Source organism: Centropristis striata, chromosome 6 (assembly GCF_030273125.1).
Source record: "Centropristis striata isolate RG_2023a ecotype Rhode Island chromosome 6, C.striata_1.0, whole genome shotgun sequence".
Lineage (NCBI taxonomy): Eukaryota > Metazoa > Chordata > Actinopteri > Perciformes > Serranidae > Centropristis > Centropristis striata.
The window spans coordinates 26,739,883-26,758,302 of NC_081522.1; the positions used below are offsets into that span (position 1 = coordinate 26,739,883).

The 18,420-nt window shown below is 36.9% G+C and overlaps 1 protein-coding gene across 1 annotated transcript in view; it reads right to left on the bottom strand.

Moving 5' to 3' along the window:
• The window catches only part of jph3b (junctophilin 3b), a 91,896-nt gene that overhangs the window by 9,544 nt on the left and 63,932 nt on the right, over positions 1-18,420 (bottom strand). Inside the window, exons 4-5 of the mRNA XM_059334854.1 lie at positions 16,420-16,544; positions 12,748-13,748 (exon numbers count right to left, since the gene is read on the bottom strand). Of these exons, the coding sequence (XP_059190837.1) occupies positions 12,748-13,748; positions 16,420-16,544 (1,126 nt within the window). The remainder of the gene's footprint in view (positions 1-12,747; positions 13,749-16,419; positions 16,545-18,420) is intronic.

Below are 18,420 nucleotides of genomic sequence, written 5' to 3' on the forward strand. Positions count from 1 at the left end.
ACAAACTAGAAATATAAGACGGGTATTAACAATGGATATAAAAATATTAAAAAGTATTAACAATTTACAATTTAAACAAGAAGAAATATAAAAGGTATTAACAATGAGCTGATTACTAAATAATTTGATTACTTTCAGTCTTACTATTTAATTTCTTGCTGAAGGAGTGCAGTCTCTCACAATTAGCATTTTCAATGAGTAAATCATGGTAATGGAAACTTTCAAATTATATTGACATGATCTGCCTCTTCAACAAATGGAGAAGAAACAGGAAACGAGGGTTTTAGGGTTTTTCTGAGAGTTGAAAGACTGGTGCAACCCTCGTATCTGAACAATAAATATGAAACTACAGTCAGCAACTCCTTAGCTTAGCTTGCAACTTTTCAATTTTCCTTTTTCTTTTTTGAACAAATTAAACTAACAAGATATAGCGTGTTAATTAATGAGCTTTAGAGGTAGAGTTGGATGTGGGAATTTAATTCCTTTAAGGTATCAACCAAAATAACCCAGTGCCAATTAGTCAAACCTTCTCCAGTGACACGATACATGCATTCCATCATTTTTTGCACTCACATTTAGTAGTTATTTGTATGTTTTTTGCTTGCAACCCAAGTCTATGGAGTTATGGTGGCATTTTACACAACCGGATGTTTCCATTCACATGATGGCTGTCAAATAAAGGAGAAAAGAAGGTCTCAAATGAAGTACTCTATTGGTATCAGTATCACTGTAAAGCACTGGTACTGCTATTATATATTTTTGAACTGATACTGATACTGAAATGAGACAGAGGCAGGCTCACTCTTCCACCCTGATTCACTTCTTTGTGCTAAGCTAAGCTAATTGCAGCTGGCTGTATTTTGATATGGGTATACAGACCAGGCGGCAACCTCCGGCCCTGAGCAGGGAGGCAATCCAGGAAGTGCCTTAAGCTGCATTCTACCAAAAAATTCCAACGGGGGCGCTGACGAAATCGGCAAAAGCATTTTGGTCCATTTATTTCAATACAAAATGAGAAAACTTCTCACTTGATTTTTTACCTCAGATTTTTTTCTAACCAACACTATGGTCTCAATCACTAGTAAAAAATCTTCTTCAAGACAATCTGATGTTAATAGTGTAAATAATGGCCCCATTTAGAAGAAAATCGACGATAAAGAATTGTTTGATTTGGGGGTGGCTACCTTTGATTGACAGGTGGCTAACAAGGCAAGCCGTCATCACAAGAAGCAGAACAATGCGTATCCAATGTGAATATATATATATATATATATATATATATATATATATATATATATATATATTTATTTATTTATTTATTTATAGGACGTTTGCCAGTTTGGTTTCATAACTTTGAACCTTTCACTGTATTTTCACTAAATGAAATGAATGAATGTTAATTTGACACACACTGTCTAATTGAAATGAATGAATGTTTATTTGAATGTTTTGTTGATTAAAAAAATTCTCTCTCATCTGTACATCACTTTGGATAAAAGCGTCTGCGTAAGTAACGAACATTTATTTTTTATTTTTTGCTAGTTAAAATGAACATTCCAGTTAATGCTCCAGTTAATGCTAACATGAATTAGCAGCGACTTCTTTCAGTCAGGTTGAGGTGTAGAGAGGCTGTAGTCAGTGATCAGATCCCTCTCACTCCTCCACAGTCCAGATATGGTCTGCTCCCCATATCGGAAACAAGATGGCGACGAGTGTAACGCTGAACTCGATGCCTCAAACAGGCAGGCCACAAACCAATGGGTGACGTCATGGTGACTACGTCCATTATTTATATACAGTCTATGATACAGATTATTTTTTCTTTTGACATAGACAAGGCCTTTTTCATTCCAGCTCTGATTTCTTTAAGTAATTTTTGTACTCTGTAATTTCTTCTATTATTTCTTACAGTCTGACGAGGTGAATTGCAGACTTGCCACCAAAAATGCTTTTTTCCACAAACTACCAAAAACACATCAACAGAGATGTTTATTCTTCATCCTCCTGGTGCTGAAAATGCACAGAACATTGAGCAGTAGTCTTTAGAGATAACAAAGATCATGTTAGGTATAATCACGGTACAAATGAGTGTTGGCCCCCATTTGTCATTATTTTCCTTTTGCTTATGAACCACTTTGTTGTCGTTAATGAAGAAATGCAATTCCATCTCCCCGGCAGCTTCCTTGACCTGCCAAACATCGTTTATAACACAATGCTTATTATCCTGAGGGTGAAGAACTGGCAAAGAACAAATCATTCCCCTGCTAACTGGTGTCACCTGGCACTGACAACTGCCACTGTAAAGCATCTCTACAAGAAAAGTCACTTTTGTCCTTTTAGGCAAATGCAAACAAAATTTCAGTCAAATTATTTGAAGACGTTGCATGAACTGAAATCTTTTTGCAGTGTTTTTTTTTTTTTTTTACAGCTTTATTCGACCTTTGTGTTGTCTTAAGGGTGAAAAATATCCCCACCACAATGTTTCCCAACAAAACAAACACTAAATTATCTTTATTCATGACAAAATTTGATTACCTTTCATAAAGTTTTTATCCTATTTGTTGTTGTCGTTGCATGTTGGGAAAACGCTCAGTATTTTGTCGCTAATCTGTATAACTACAATGCTAAAGTAGTTCAAGTTCAAGTTTTTCCCTCCAGTTTTTCTAAAATGTAAAGAAAATCCAGATATTCAAAAAGTTTTTGATTAAAGACAAATTGTTTTTCGTGGGGAAATTGATTTGGGGTTTTAAATACAATAATTCTGCCTTATTTTGGGAGTTAAGTTAGTAATGGCGGGTTTTTTTTTTTTACCCTTAAGACAAGGGGAGTACATAGAACATTACGACTACACAAGGGTTAACTTAATACTTTTTTATATCAATAACTCATCACTGAATTAAAAACCATTGATACTACCTTACGCCTAGGGCTGGGCGATATATCGATTTACAAAATATCGATATATTTTTAAATGTGATATGGAATTAGACCATATTGCATATATCGATATGTTTTTTTTCCCTTTCCATATAAATGCTGCCCTTACTAGGGTTTGTTATATTTAGTTCTTTTGTAATTGTTCGTTATTCTTTTCTCATATAAATGTATTTATTTCAGAAAAAGACTGGCCTATTTTATTTCATAGGCTATTTTTATTTAAGATATGTTTTTTATTTAAATGTGCACATATGGAGCTTTGATTTTTTTTTTTTTTTTTAAAAAAGGTACTCCTGTTGTTACACAGTATTTATGTTCACTTAAATAAACAGTTTCAATAAAACTACTTGTGACATGTCATATTTGGCTTCTGAACATTTGCTTTCACTTTGCGATAAAAATATCAGGATATATATCGTTTATCGATATTCAGCCTACACTGTAATAAATTATTCTGTAGTCATTTAATTTTACTTAACATATTTGATAAAATATATTAAATATAAATGCGTCCTTGATTTTGAGGTAGTTGTTTAAGTAACTTTAATATAAAAATGTTTGAGATAGAATCTACTTATTTTGATCACATTAAATATAATCTTTATGTGTATGTAATTCTAAATCAAGAGAATTTTGAATTAATCCAAAACAATAGATTTAGTTTGTTTTTAATTGACACTTCCTGTTAAGTTGTTTTCAACTCAACTTGTAACGCAGCTAGATTTAATTAATAATATTGCCTGCAATCTGTTGCCTCAATTTTATTGAGTAGCTATTGTTTATCTTTTTTTACAGTGTAAATATATTGGGATATGACTTTTGGTCCATATGGTCCAGCCCTACTAACACCACTGGAAGGTTTAGCAGCACATGAGATGAAGCCTGGTGGTGCTGCACCACTATCCACCACTCTACTCCTTTGTGTCACAAAGTTCCATACAACCTTTTAAAGAAAAAAGTTTAAATAATAAGAGCACAGGCTCAGAAACATAAGTTGACACAAAACATCAAGCCCTAAGCCACTAACCTTGGTCTGCTTTTTGATCTTCATCTGAATTTGATGCTCACATATAAAAAAATCACCAGCACTGCCTTTTATCATCTTAGGAAATTCTGCAAAAGTACTGGCACATCTCTCCCACGCAGATACCGACAGATCCTGTGTGCTTTTATCACCAGCAGGCTTCACTACAGTACTGTAATGCTTTCTTTTGTGGACCACCAAAGAAATCTTTACATAAACTGCAGAGCAGCCAAAATGCAGCAGGATGTGCTGAACAGCAGATATTATGTACACATACACCTGTTTCACTGTCTCTTTGTTGCTACATTCTTCTTTGTTCATTTTAAAATTCTGCTCCATAGTGACTGATTATATGTCAAAGAGGCTTTAAGGATATGCTCCTGCTAAATCTGCTCCCTCATCAGGCCTTTCAGTTGTTCCCTGCAGAGAATCAGGTTCTCACTGCAAAAACTGAAATCTAAGTAAGGGTTAGGGTTAGGGTTAGATAGTTCTTCTTAGTCAGCATCTTTTATGTTCGACTGTTTCACTTGTTTTAACTGTTTTGGTCCTTAATTATCTAAATCAGATATTACAGCTTGTTACTGAGATTTTATGGCCTTTACTGAGTAAATACATGCTTGAAACTAGAATATCAATAGTTACAAAGCTGTTTCATCAACACTTACAAGTATAAAACTGTGTTTGTAGCAAAAATATACTGTAATATATACAAGCATCATTTCTGCATTTTACTTTTTCTCACAAATATACTAAACATCATATCTCTGACAAAAATATACTGTAATATTTATTGGTAAAATCTTTAATTTATGCAGCATTTATAAAGAATTTTCTTTTCAATTATATGGCAGAACAGCATTTCTTTTGATGCAAAAACTTTATTTTTTGCAGTAAAATATGGAATGAAATGGCAATCTTCAACGTGAAATCAACAGTGCTAATATAATTTTACCGTAATATTACAAAAATTTGCACCGTATTTATTACAGTAAAGTTCTGGTAACCACAGCTGCTGGTTTTTGTTTTTTTTACAATGCACAGGCTAGGAACTTAATCAGCAAGTTTGTGAGGGAACAGTGTTAACAACAAAGTATCTTGTTGACAATAGGTATAGGTATACTAGCATCACTTAGTAGACATTTTTAATAAGTGGACCCAGCAGACAAGCTGCTGCAGGCAGACCTGCTAGCAGGGTAGTACCATCTATTATTTAAGGCGAGATTTAATGACAACATTCAGTTATTTACAGTTATGTTTAATCGTTGTCATTTGTTTCACTTTTTCTATTTCTTTTTTACTTCAAGTACTGTGAGTACATTTACTCAAGTACTGTACTTAAGTACACGTTTGAGGTACTTGTACTTTACTTGAGTAGTTCCATTTAATGTAACTTTATACTTCTACTTCACTACATTTTGAGGCAAATATTGGACTTTTGACTCCACTACATTTAGCTGACAGCTACTTTTCAGGTCGAGATTTAATGTGAAAAGCATGAACGTTAAAGTTTTTTATTAAATAAACCTTATAACAGTATATTAAGAAGTTAAAATGAGCCTTATCTTTGCTAAATTAAAACACTGATTATATAAATGCATCCAAAAAATAATAATCCAGTAATATATTTGGAATATATACAACAATCTGTCCATTCAGCATAATGAGTACTTTTACATTTTGATGCTGATACTTCAGTAAGTTTTGAATGCAGGGCTTTTACTTGTAGTGGAGTAATTTCACAGTGTGGTATTCATACTTTTACTTAAGTAAAGGATCTGAATACTTTTTCCACCACTGTAGTGGTTACATGGAGCCCCTTTCTGCAGGTTTGTTACAGAGATGACTGCAAATTGTCCATAGTAGACTTGTGGAGTAGACTTCCATATGTTGGCAGGGTCAGAGTATAAAGTACAAAAGTAGCACTACGTGTGGGAGGAAGTGGTGGTGGCTGGGTCAAATAAACCCAGGACTTTCACTGCAAAAAGGAGTGTCTAAAAACAAGATAAAAACACTAAATCTGAGGGAAATGATCTTGCTGCATGGACAGATAACTTCACTTGACAAGATTTCTTAAATTAAGATTGTTAAATCTAGAAATAATCATGTTGAACGCTTAAAATAAGAAATTAACTCTTAACTCTTAAGATAAATCATCTAACACAATCTAAAGTTTTTTTTTATCTTGGTAAGAAACAAATAATTGTCAGTGCACTCTGCTCGGGCCAGTTCATCGCTGCTTGTTTTAAGAGACATTTCCTATTTTAAATGTACAACATGCTTATTTCTAGATTTAATAATCTTAATTTAGGAAATCTTGTCAAGTGAAATTATCTGTCCATGCAGCAAGATCATTTCCCTCAGATTTAGTGTTTTTATCTGGTTTTAGACACACCTTTTTTGCAGTGTATAATTTGAAAATGTAAAGTCGTGGAATTTGTACGCAGATTTGTGAGACATCACAGTCTGTTGACGTTTTATCTACTTTTATATCTCTTTGTCGTCATTTTTGTTATGGTAGGCCAAGAAGAGCTGTGTCGCCTGGGGACACGTCTTACTGAGGTGTTGTTCCTGTAAATATGAGCCTGTGGGATGCACAGAGGTTCATTTTGGTGTTCCATGATGACGACTCGTTGATGTTTGAGTGGACACAGAGGTGCAGAGCTATTTTGGTCCAGAGGTTTCACACTGGATACAATAGAAGAGTATGCATTTCTTTTGTTCATGCCCTTTTGTGTTGCAAAAAGCATCATATCAAGCTTGATTGGTAAAAAGAGTTCCTTTGTGTTTGGGTGTATGTGTGTGTGTGTGTGTGGCTGCACATGTATGTGTGACAGTGTGTATTTATCGGACTGTGATAGTATCAGTTTATGTTGTGAACCTGTCTTACACAAATCTCACTTGCTTGTCTGCGGCTGCAAACACACACACACACACACACACACACACACACACACACACCACCCCACCTCCACCCACCCCCCTGTCACTGACACACGCCCACCGATTGGCCACCGTTGAAGCAAGGCATAAGCTGTTCCCTAGCAACAGAGCGCTGGTTAACCAATAGGGGGCCTTCTGTGCGGAAGGGGCTAGTTTGCCAGTCTGCTGTTACTAAGGTGCAGAGAGGACCGCTGGGGTTCTCTCTCCGCCTCTATATCTCTATGTGTTTGGTGTGTGTGTGTGTGTGTGTGTGTGTGTGTGTGTGTGTGTGTGTGTGTGTGTGTTTTAGGCTTCATGTTCTCAGGTAGCAGCAGCAGCCACTAAACTCCTAAATCACCAACTTCATTCACTGTGTCCGAGTCATCACACACACATCAAATATGGATCAAGTTGTGTGAGGAAGTGTATTTAACAGTAGTAGAGTGTGTGTGTGTGAGAGAGAGAGCGAGCTTGTATTTAAAATGTGCTCGTTGCACGTCTGTATTGTGCGGCGTGTGGTTTTCCTGTTGGTTTCATTAGCTAATGCTGCGAGCGTATAATCATCCAGGATTAGCGTGGTTGGGGCCGTCCACCAGCCTGAGTCAAGACGTAGCCAAAAAATTATATTAAAACGGCGTAATCCCCCCCCTGCTTGCTCATAGTACAAAAAAATCGTTCTTTATTTCACAAGGTTAAACCGTGTGCCTCTCCCCCAGGATTATTTTAATATGTGGGATAACATTTTGTTATGTCACTGGGGATGGAATGTATCCTCATGACAGTGGACAACAAATCCTTTTAGTTAAATCAATGTGTGGCAGTGACATGACAGATATGACAAATGCACCATAGAGCTGCTGTCCAGGGTGATGTTAGGGCCAAACAGGGCCACGCACAGCTTTACATTACTCACTGCAAGAAAGGTGTGTCTAAAAACAAGATAAAAACACTAAATCTGAGGGAAATGATCTTGCTGCATGGACGGTTAATAACACTTTACACTACACAAGATTTCTTAAATTAAGATTGTTTAATCTAGAAATAAGCATGTTGGACACTTAGAATAAGAAATTAACTCTTAAAACAAGATAAATCAAAGCTGCAAGCAGCGATGAATTGGCCCGAGCAGAGTGACCTGACAATTATTTATTTCTTACCAAGATAAAAAAAACCTTGATTTAAGTGTTACATAATTTCTCGTTTTAAGAGTTAATTTCTTATTTTAAGTGTTCAACATGCTTATTTCTAGTTTTAACAATCTTCATTTAAGAAATCTGGTCAAATGCAATTATCTGTCCATGCAGCAAGATCATTTCCCTCAGATTTAGTGTTTTTATCTGGTTTTTAGACACACGTTTTTGCAGTGCTCATATTGAAAGCTGCTATACTGCCCTACAAAGTCTAACTGCAGTAACTACATTTTTGGTCTCAATTGAGTTATCACTAATATTAAGCTCCCTGATGTCGGTTTTATCTTGTGACAAAGTTTTAGATTTCAATTTTGCTTTATTTCAGAGAAATAATGATATCAAAATTGCAATAACTAAAAACCAAAGGAGCAGCAGTAATTGCACTTACCACAGTCTGCTTTGGATATACAAATTTAAACACATAACCAAAGCAGGAGGCAGTACGTTCCCTTAATGCGATCTTCTTTGACTGTAATACAGTGTAGCCATTGAATAGCGAAGACAAGAAAAATACAAATTATACGTTTATTTGATGGGGAAATTATTATCTAGATAGTGATTCAGTAAACACGTGAGATAAAATTATATTTAGACTAAAATACAACATTACTTTATAATATTAAAAGCTGAAAGAAGACAACATTGTACTTACTGCACTCTGTTTTTACATCAGTGCAAAACCAGAGTGCAGTAATTACATTATCGGGGTCAAAGGTCAAATAAATCATCATGATTTTTGAGTGCAAAAGTGACATCATCAATACATGTTGAAATAAATGTCACCTACCTACCCATAACACATTTGGCTGGCCAGTTAAAAACGTAAAAAACAAAAAACAAACTTTAAAGCAGTTTTTCTCAGTTTTACCCCTTGTGTAGTTACTGCAGTTAGACTTTGTAGGGCAGAATAGGCAAAATGTTTATATTAACAATGCAGAAAATGACTACAGGTTAGAGTTGTCAAAAGTATCGATACTCAAAAAAAGAATCGATACTAAAACGTTCTATCTGGATACGGTACTCATTTTCAAAAGTATCTAATAATAATAATAATAAATAAATAAATCAGGCACGTAGTATGCCCATATTACGTTAATTGACACAGTGTCAGTATATGTAAGCATAGAGTTAATAAGTTTACATGAATGTTGGTGACTGAAAAGTTGTTATTTTCTCTCTTGAAGTCCCAGAATGAAGCAGAGAAAAGTCAACCTACAACCAAACAACAACACACACAGCCGAAAATATTGTTACGTCAGACCTGAAGCTTGTTATCATAGTTGCAGTTTCTTTTTGCACAACTGTTTTTTATTATAAATATTTAACCTGTGGTTCTGTTCATTTTGAACATGTTGCATTTTTCTTGTTAATAAAAATATTTCTGTAAAATTTTGGGGTCTTTGTTTTTATCCTTGTGGTATCGAAAATGGTATCGACTATTGAATATTTTCCTGAGTATCGGTATCGAGTTGAACATTTTTAGTATCGTGACAACCCTACTAGAGTGAAATAGGGCTCTCATAGTGATTATCCACTCTACAGTCTCTCTCATTCTTCAGAGCTTTATAGTATTTTGTAAAACTACTATTTGGTTCATTCTAATCACTCACATCAGTTTTCTTTCAGCAGCTGTTTTGGAGGAAAAAATAAAATAAACCCTACTCACTGTGAGTTACCTGCTCCACAGCAGCACAGTGTAGCTTTAACCAATAAGAACCCAGACCCAGTAATCCTTAACCCTTAATAGGGCACTCATTGAAATACTTGCAAATTTCAACCCTAGAGAATATTGGGGAGGAGGGTAATATTTTGAGGAAAAAAGTTTATGAGATTAAAGTGGTGAATCTGCGAAAAAAAAGTTGCTTTTTTCCACTTTTTTCTTGTAAATCTGCGACTTTTTTCGTGCAGATTTGCCACTTTAAATCTCTTAAATCTGCAACTATTTTTCTTGTAGATTTGCCACTTAAATCTAGTAAATTTGCAACTTTTTTCTCAAAATATCATTTAATTTATTTCTCATTTTAGATATCCGCTGAAGTTACCAAATATAGTTCTTCGCCTGAGGTTAAAGGAAAATGAATTAAAACTACTATTTTTAAAACTAAAATTTTAGTAACAAAATAATAATAAATCAATAATAAATAAAAACAAATAACCATTTGCCTTTTTGTTTTCATCTCCATAACATATATCATAACTGTAACTTTAATAGTGCTGTTAGACAACAAATTCCATTTAAGACTTGTTTTTAAGTAATAAAATAATAATAAATCAATAATAAATATAAATAACACTGCCTCATTGGATGGCTTCTCAACAAGCTACTGTGGCTGTAAAACACTGAAAAACATACTTCTGTACTTGAGAAAACATACATGGTGATAAAAAACAAAACATGCTGAAGGGAAACAAAACTATACGTCACAGCGATATTTTTGTAACTTGTTTCATATTAATTTGTTCAGGAAATTTGGTCAGAACAGGTTAAATGCAAAAAAGGGCACCATTTTAACCGATTAGAATGGTTAAATGGGTTTTAACTTAGCCAAGTAGCAAAAAATAAGCTTTTTGAAATTAGCTACTTTTTCACATTTCTGTTTCCAGTCACAGCCACATTTTGGAGAAGTCACTTCCTGTCACAGTCACATGACCACCACACCAGGGTGTTGAGTATACGTGGCTTAGGGATTTAATGAGTTAAGGTGAAGCATAAAGCTGAATATGGGAGATTCTAGAAGATTTAAAGAGTTTGTTACACACGTGTCACTGGAGTCTTGATGACTACAAATCATCCGTATGTTGCTCTGTGTCTCAAAAAACACCAATATAATGCCATAAATCATGAAAAGGACAAACTTAAGTTTGATTTATTTGATGAATAATTAAATCAAACATTGTAAAAAAACAGTATGTATATAAAACATTTTTCCAAGTGATCTGGTGTTTCCAGTATTGAGGAAAACGGGAACTCCTCATGCTACACAAACTGAAATGTTTACATTTTTTACAACCTCTCTTTCCTGTCTCAGCTCTGTCTAAACAGACTATGTGACTGTTAGTTTTGGAGAAGCACCTAAAAGCACAACATTAATGTTTTGATTTGTTAGCGTTACAGTTAAGTTTTTGGCAAAATTTGTAATGAGACTTGGAAAAAATAAAGTGATTTGGATAAAATTTCACTGTTTTAACCTCAGCTTTGTCTTGTTTTTTCTAAAGAAAGTGTTTGTTATACAGCATTTTTTTTTAAACCGTCGGAAATTTGACTACAAATGAACAAACAGAGAAAATATGCTGACTGTGCCGGTCTACAATCAGCTGTTTGTCCCTGTGCACTGCAAAAAAGTCTAAAAACAAGATAAAAACATTAAATCTGAGGGAAATTATCTTGCTGCATGGACAGATAATCTAGAAATCAGCATGTTGTACGCTTGAAATTAGAAATTAACTCTTAAAACCAGATAAATTAAAGATGCAAGCAGTGATGAACTGGCCCGAGCAGAGTCACCTGACAATTATTTGTTTCTTACCAAGATTTTAAAAAACTTTAGATTTACAAATGTTAATTTCTTATTTTAAGTGTTCAACATGCTAATTTCTATATTTAATAATCTTAATTTAAAAAATATTGTCAAGTGAAATTATCTGTCCATGCAGCAAGATCATTTCCCTCAGATTTAGTGTTTTTATCTTGTTTTTAGACACACCTTTTTTGCAGTGTGTGTTTGTAAGTGTGTAAGCTTAACCCTTAATAGGGCACTCATTGAAATACTTCCAAATTTCAACCCTAGAGAATATTGAAGGATATTACATACTGCCAGAATGTGTAAAAAAAACATACGAAAATAATATTTTGAGAAAAAAGTTTACGAGATTAAAGTTGCAAATCTACGAGAAAAAAATGCGTAGATTTATGAGATTTAAAGTGGTGAATCTGGGAGAAAAAAGTTGCTTTTTTTTTTCCTCGTAAATCTGTGACTTTTTCGCACAGATTTGTCACTTTAAATCTCTTAAATCTGCAACTTTTTTTCTTGTAAATTTGCCACTTTAATCTAGTAAATTTGCAACTTTTTCTCGAAATATTACCTGAAGTTACCAAATATAACTATATTTGGTAACTTCAGGTAATATTTCAAGAAAAAAGTTGCCTTTGCCTGATAAAGGGTTAATAGGATAAATGAAGGTGCTGAAAATTCTGGTTTGTTTAACACTTTTAATTTTACTACACATGTGTTCTTTCATAGATTGGATGTCTTCAGTATTAATCTACAATGTTGAAAATAATAATTAAAAAAGCTTGTACTGTATACCATAGAGAACCATGGGGAACTTTTAATGGAAACACAAACTATTGCAGTCAAAGAATGCTTACGTTTTGGTTGTATTTTTGACTGATGTGATAAACTTGAAAAATTATACAATTTCACTATGGAAGAACTTTTGATCCTCAGAAAATGACCTGCTGACCCCTTGGAAAGAGTCACTCACTGTTGTGCAATAGCCCGTTTTGCCCGTATCGTATTTTTCTGTGCACCAGAAGGGTTTTTAGCCAGTGACCTTACAAAGTGCCTTATAAAGTGCAGTGCTGTGTTGAGGGTACTAGCAGTGTTGTAGGAAAATGAACTTGAGTGTTGTGTTGGTGTGTATCAGAGTTGTGTTGTGTCACTGTGAGAGTCTTACCGAGTTGCCTTTGCTCTGTAGGAGGCTGTGGTCGTGCTGCTCCGGTGTGATGGGGGAGGACTTGAGAGGGGGGGAGAGGGTGAGGTCCCGACGTAGAGGCCGTGAATCCATCTTGTCCCCTGCCCTGTCCAGCTTGTGCCCCGAGTCCTTACCCCCTTCCCTCCCCTCTTTTCCTTCCCTCCCCTCCCTCCCGTCACGGTTCTTATGCCTCTGGCGCTGCACAGTGTGCGAGCGCCCCTCTCCATGAGCGTGACTATGCCCAGGCCTCTCCTCCCCGTGCCCATGGGGCTTGTGGGTAGTGGAGTCTCTCGGCTGTAAAGGCTTCATCTCCATCTCATAATTGCTCATTTTCTCCTCATCCTGCTCCAGCAGCCTGCCTCCCCTCCCATGCACGCCCCTGTGCCCCGACGTCCAAGAGGCAGACGAGGACGACTCCGTCCACCTGTCCCCTCTGGCCTGTCTGTGATTGGATGATCCGTGCTCCCGGGACTTATGATTGGAGGAGCTGTGTTTGTGTCCGTTGGTCCGGCTCGCTCCTCGTCCACTTAGCCCACCTCCTCCTTTTGACAACATCCCTCTCCTCTTGTCCTCGCTCCAGCTGTTAGCCCGTGGGTACTCCACCTTGCCTCGTCCTCCTCCTCCGCCCTCACCTCCTTCGCCTCCTCCCTCCATCAACACCTGGATCTCTGTCTGCCCTCCTCCTCCACCTTTTTCACCCCTTTCTCCTCCATCCTTCCCCTTGTCGCCGTGGTCCACAGCGACCTGCCGGTGGAAGCGGGCACTCTTGGTGCGCTGGGTTGGCCGGGCGGGGGGTGGCGGGGTGTGGGGCGGTGAGGAAGAAGGGGGGCTGAGGTCAGGGGTGGCGGCATCATTAGAGGGGTCGTCAGAGGCCACGCTCTTTACGTAGAGGTCGGGGCTGTCGGCGGTGCCGGCGCTACTCGACAACCCCTCGCCCTCCACCTCACTGGACACCTGGCGTTTGGGCCGCTGCACCTCCATGCCTGCAAGAGACAGAAGACATCAGAGAGAGGACGGAGAGGTGGTGATGTGTCTACTGTTTAAAGTTTAAATGGAGTCTCTGGGTGAAATTATGCCGGAGAAGTAGATGTTTAAAAATCTCCAATTATTGTTCTTTTTTGCTCATTTGTTTTCGGCCGTCCCATTCATTTTAATGCACTTACGTCGCGAAAAATTTGTATTCTGTAGAGAAAAGTAATAGCACACCCATCCGGATCAAACCGCACGTTTTGATATATAATTTGTCCTGCAACTCTTCAAGTTGTAGGACTAGTAGCGGGACGAAATTGTGTCCGGAAGAGGAAGAAGAAAAAATCCACAGTATAACAGTAGTACAGAGAAGTTGAGCATAAACTCAACTTCTCATGAAAGCCACGGGTATAAGCTCTCAAATACTTTTTGAATTTCATTTCTATCTGCTACAGAGACTGAAAAATCTTCTGTTGAATTTCCAGAAAAACTTCAGGTTTTAGGGGGTTCTTTCAAAATCGCCCAGAGGTTTTCCAGGTATTTTTTCCAGGTGTTTTAGGCCTAAATGGGTTAAATGGCAGTAAAAGTATCAGTACAGCCAACAATGACATGCGTATTGTCTCTGAAAATGTATGAACATTATAAATATTTTCTTTTGACACCACCCAAGCAGCAACTTCCAGGTCTGCAAAGTAAAGCCAATGCTGAAGTGCTTTAAACCTGCTTGAGGGACAGTTTCTACAACAGGGCTATAGCGCTGGTAAACGGAAACAGTTGATACACTCGTGTCACTCACATCGTTTCACATTCATGTACATTCATGTATGACATGTGCAATGGGCTTTATTTTTACTGTAGAACATGTGCAATAAGCTTTTTCTCTGCGTGACCTGTGCAATAAGTTTTTCCTTTGCCATGTGTCTCTGTTTACAGTCCCTTACTTTTGTGATTTGTGAGTGATTATTCCCTTTTTTCATTTGTTTGTTTGATGGGTGCATGCATTGGTTGGTTATTTATTTAATATTTATCTTTTTTGCGCTGACGGGAGAGCTGTGCCTCAATTTAGTTGTGCTAACGTATTTTTTTATACTACCGTGCAATGACAATAAAGACTCTATTCTATTCTATTCATTGTTTCCAGTGGCCAGCAGGAGGAGGACTCCTAACCCTAAAGAAGTCAGTTTATATGAGTCTATGAGAAAAATGAACCAACTTCTCACATGATTAATTACCTGAGCAAACATTCCCATATTGTATTTATGGTCTCAATTGTTAGTTTCAACTCTTCTTAAATACAGCATATGTATTTTGTAAATTATGATACCATTTAGTGATGAGAAAAAGATTAAAAAGACCATGCCCTGCTTTTCAAAAAAGAAAATATCAAAATATCCTCCCTTCTCTGACCCCCTTTTATTTTTCTACAGTCCCTTAGCTTTATCTGCAAACCAATGTGAAGGAAACAGTAGGGTGCAGGATGATCTCCAGGATTAAACAACAACATGTTGCCAAATGTCAGCACTGATACTTGTTGACATAGACGTCCTCACAATAGGAGCGGAAAGCCTCTGTGAGCAGAATAGATGGCAAAAGAACAATCACTGTCATCTCAGGTATCTGTGTGTGGGGGCGTACTGTACACGTAAAGTCAGTTTGTGTGTGTGTGTGTGTGTGTGTGTGTGTGTGTGTCACTGCGCTGAGTAGTGCATGTTCTTGTGGATTGGCTACCTGCAGCGCTGTCCAGGTGTGAGTGACAGAGACACAAACGCAAAGCTGGAGGGTGGTTCACACTGACCTTTATCACCATCCCACACACATGTTTCGCTGCTTCATGCATATGTAGACACACGTGTTGTTGCATATACACTGTAAAAAAAACCTGTTGTTTTTATGGTAAAATGGTCTAAGATTACAGTAAAATGATATTAACACTGTTGATTTCACGTTTAAGACTGCCATTTTATTCCATATTTTACCTTAAAAAATAAAAAGTTTTCCCATCAAAATAAACACTGTTTTGCCATGTAATTGACAAGAAAATACTTGCCACAGAAATGAAAGATTTTACCATTAAATATTACAGTATTTTTCTGTAAGAAATATGGTGCTTAGTGCTTTTTACAAAAAAATAAATGCAAAGATGATGGCTTTTGTATATATTACAGTATATTTTTGCTACAAACACGGTGCCAGTGTATTTTATAGTGGAGTAACGTATTTAAAATTTTAACAAATTACTCTTTTGGCTGATATATACATTTACGGTGTTTCATTGTTACTGAAACTGAATGAACCCATTTATCTTTTTATGGTCTTTTATTGTCATGTTTTAGCAGTTCTTCAACATAAAATCTACAGACATTTTTTACAGTGTGTAAACATAGCACTGGAATATCATATGATATGTCATGTATTCATATAGGCTAGAGTGTAATAATAGAGTCATTGTAACATATTAATATAATATGGTATACGATGGTTCATATAGTGAAGGTACAGAGATGTAGACTTGAGTTATTGCGACTTGGACTCGAAAGTTAAAGACTTGACTTGAGACATGATGACTCGTCTGCGATCATTAATTATCAAATTAAATTTTTTACAGTGTACCTCTGCCTGGCTCTGTTCATGGATTATGTTCGATGTTTGAGTATATACATGTATGTTGTGAGTATGTGTGCCCACCATTTCCTGGGTGCTGGAAGGAAGGGGAGAACTGCTTGGCAGTGACCCTGGCCATGCGACTCTCTTCCTGGGCTTTCTGAGCTGCTCCCACCGCTGCTTCTGCTTTACCCTGTGCATGAGCCGTCCTGACACACACGAGAAAGGAAACAGAATGTATAGAGAACAATAAACAAACCAAACTTTAACTTTAAACATTCACAATCATTGGCAGTGGTGTCCAAAACCAATTCCTTTTAAGAAAAAAAGTACAGCAGGTGGGAAGAAGATAAGGAATTCTTGCTCAAAAGAACAGAACAGAATAGAAAAACATCGTCCAAAAATACTTTGGGGGGGAAACCCAGAAACTGACATTTGGAACAATAAAAGTGCCAACAGTGCACCACAGTGTTTTAGTTTTTCACTGGGGTATAGGTTTGGTCCTGGTTTATTCAGTGCACACAAGACTCAGAACACAACCACTTCACATTCATTAACCTTGTATGGGATTTTGGTGATGCCCAAGGCATGATGGGCATACCTTGCAATGTGGACAGAATTGTTTCATGGGTGGAAGAAAAAGTTCAGCTTTTTCTCTTTGTTTTGACCTTCTGTCCACACCAATGTGACATTTTTCTCACCTGAAAACTGAACTGAGAAATATAAATATAAAATATTGCCAAACAGCTACTGTAAATCATGAGCTGTATTAAAGCATTGTAGTTAATCACATGGAGCTGGAGCCGAGATCAGAGGTTTCAGGTTCATACTTGTATTTTGGATTGCTACTCGAGCATATTTAAAAAAAAATAAAAAAAAAATAATAATAATTTACTGTCTGTCTGAATATACAGTCACCAGCCTCTTCATTAGCTAGCAAGAGGCACGTTTCCATCAGGTACATTTCCCTCCAGTGAGCCGCTAAGGGTGTGTCTTAGGAGAGAGGATCCACCCAAGATCCACCCAACTTTACCAGTTAGTGGCTCATGTAGCGGTTTAGAAAGTACCTGCCTTGGATAGGTACTTTTCTGAGCTGCTACTGAGCTGCTACTAACTAGTCGACGCTGATTGGATATGGTTGAGGCGGATACGACGTGAGTAGATCTCGACACAACCACAATTTAAAGAAGTGAGCACGGTCTCCAAGACCAAGCGAACAAACACGACGAACAGTAAAATCAGAAAACATCTCCTTTCCTTTCATGTTGATGTCTCGACTGTTTGGACTCACAGTCAAAATTGTCGCTGAAAAATCACATAAGTTTCACAGAACTATTTACGTCACACTCCGTTGGTTAGCTGCTACAAAAGTACCAGTATGGGAACAGAGGCTGAGTGGAACTAACTAGTGGGCGGAGCCAAAACACTTAGTACTCAGTGGAAACACACCTAAAGTGTACCTAACAAAGTGGGTTCTTCTTCTGCTGTAGCCCATCTGGACTTATGTGTCATGTTCTAAGTAAGTTTTGCCTGTGTTTGCCTTTAAGGGGTTATTCTTTTTTTCATGTTTAAGTCCAGCCTTTGTTCTGATAGGTGGATTAGGTCACATGACACTACCAGGTCATAATGTAGAGGCTTTGATCATTAAAGCAGCAGATTTCTCCATGCCATGTGGTCAGGTTGTAGCTTCCAGCTAGCTTCATCTTTTTCTCCTACTGTTTGTGCCTAGGAAAAGGATTGCTTCTAAGTTATGTTTACTTTTTTTTTTTTACTAATTTCAATGTTAAGTTTATTTGCATGTTACTGTCAGGTTGTGTGCAGTTATTTACATTGTTGTCTCTGTAAATATAGTGTGCAGTCAATGATTTATGCTGTATTTTTTCTGTTATTTCAGTTTTACAAAAATGATTTCATGAGAATGGTACGACTACAGTAAAGACCATTGAACTTTACTCCAGCTTCTGTCTTTCTCTTGGAGCTTGTTCGCTATCTGTCGATTTGTGTACAGACACCCACACACACTGAGGACAGAATATTGTGTGTTCAGAGATTGTCTTCTGCAGACCTTGGTTGTAACAAGTGGTT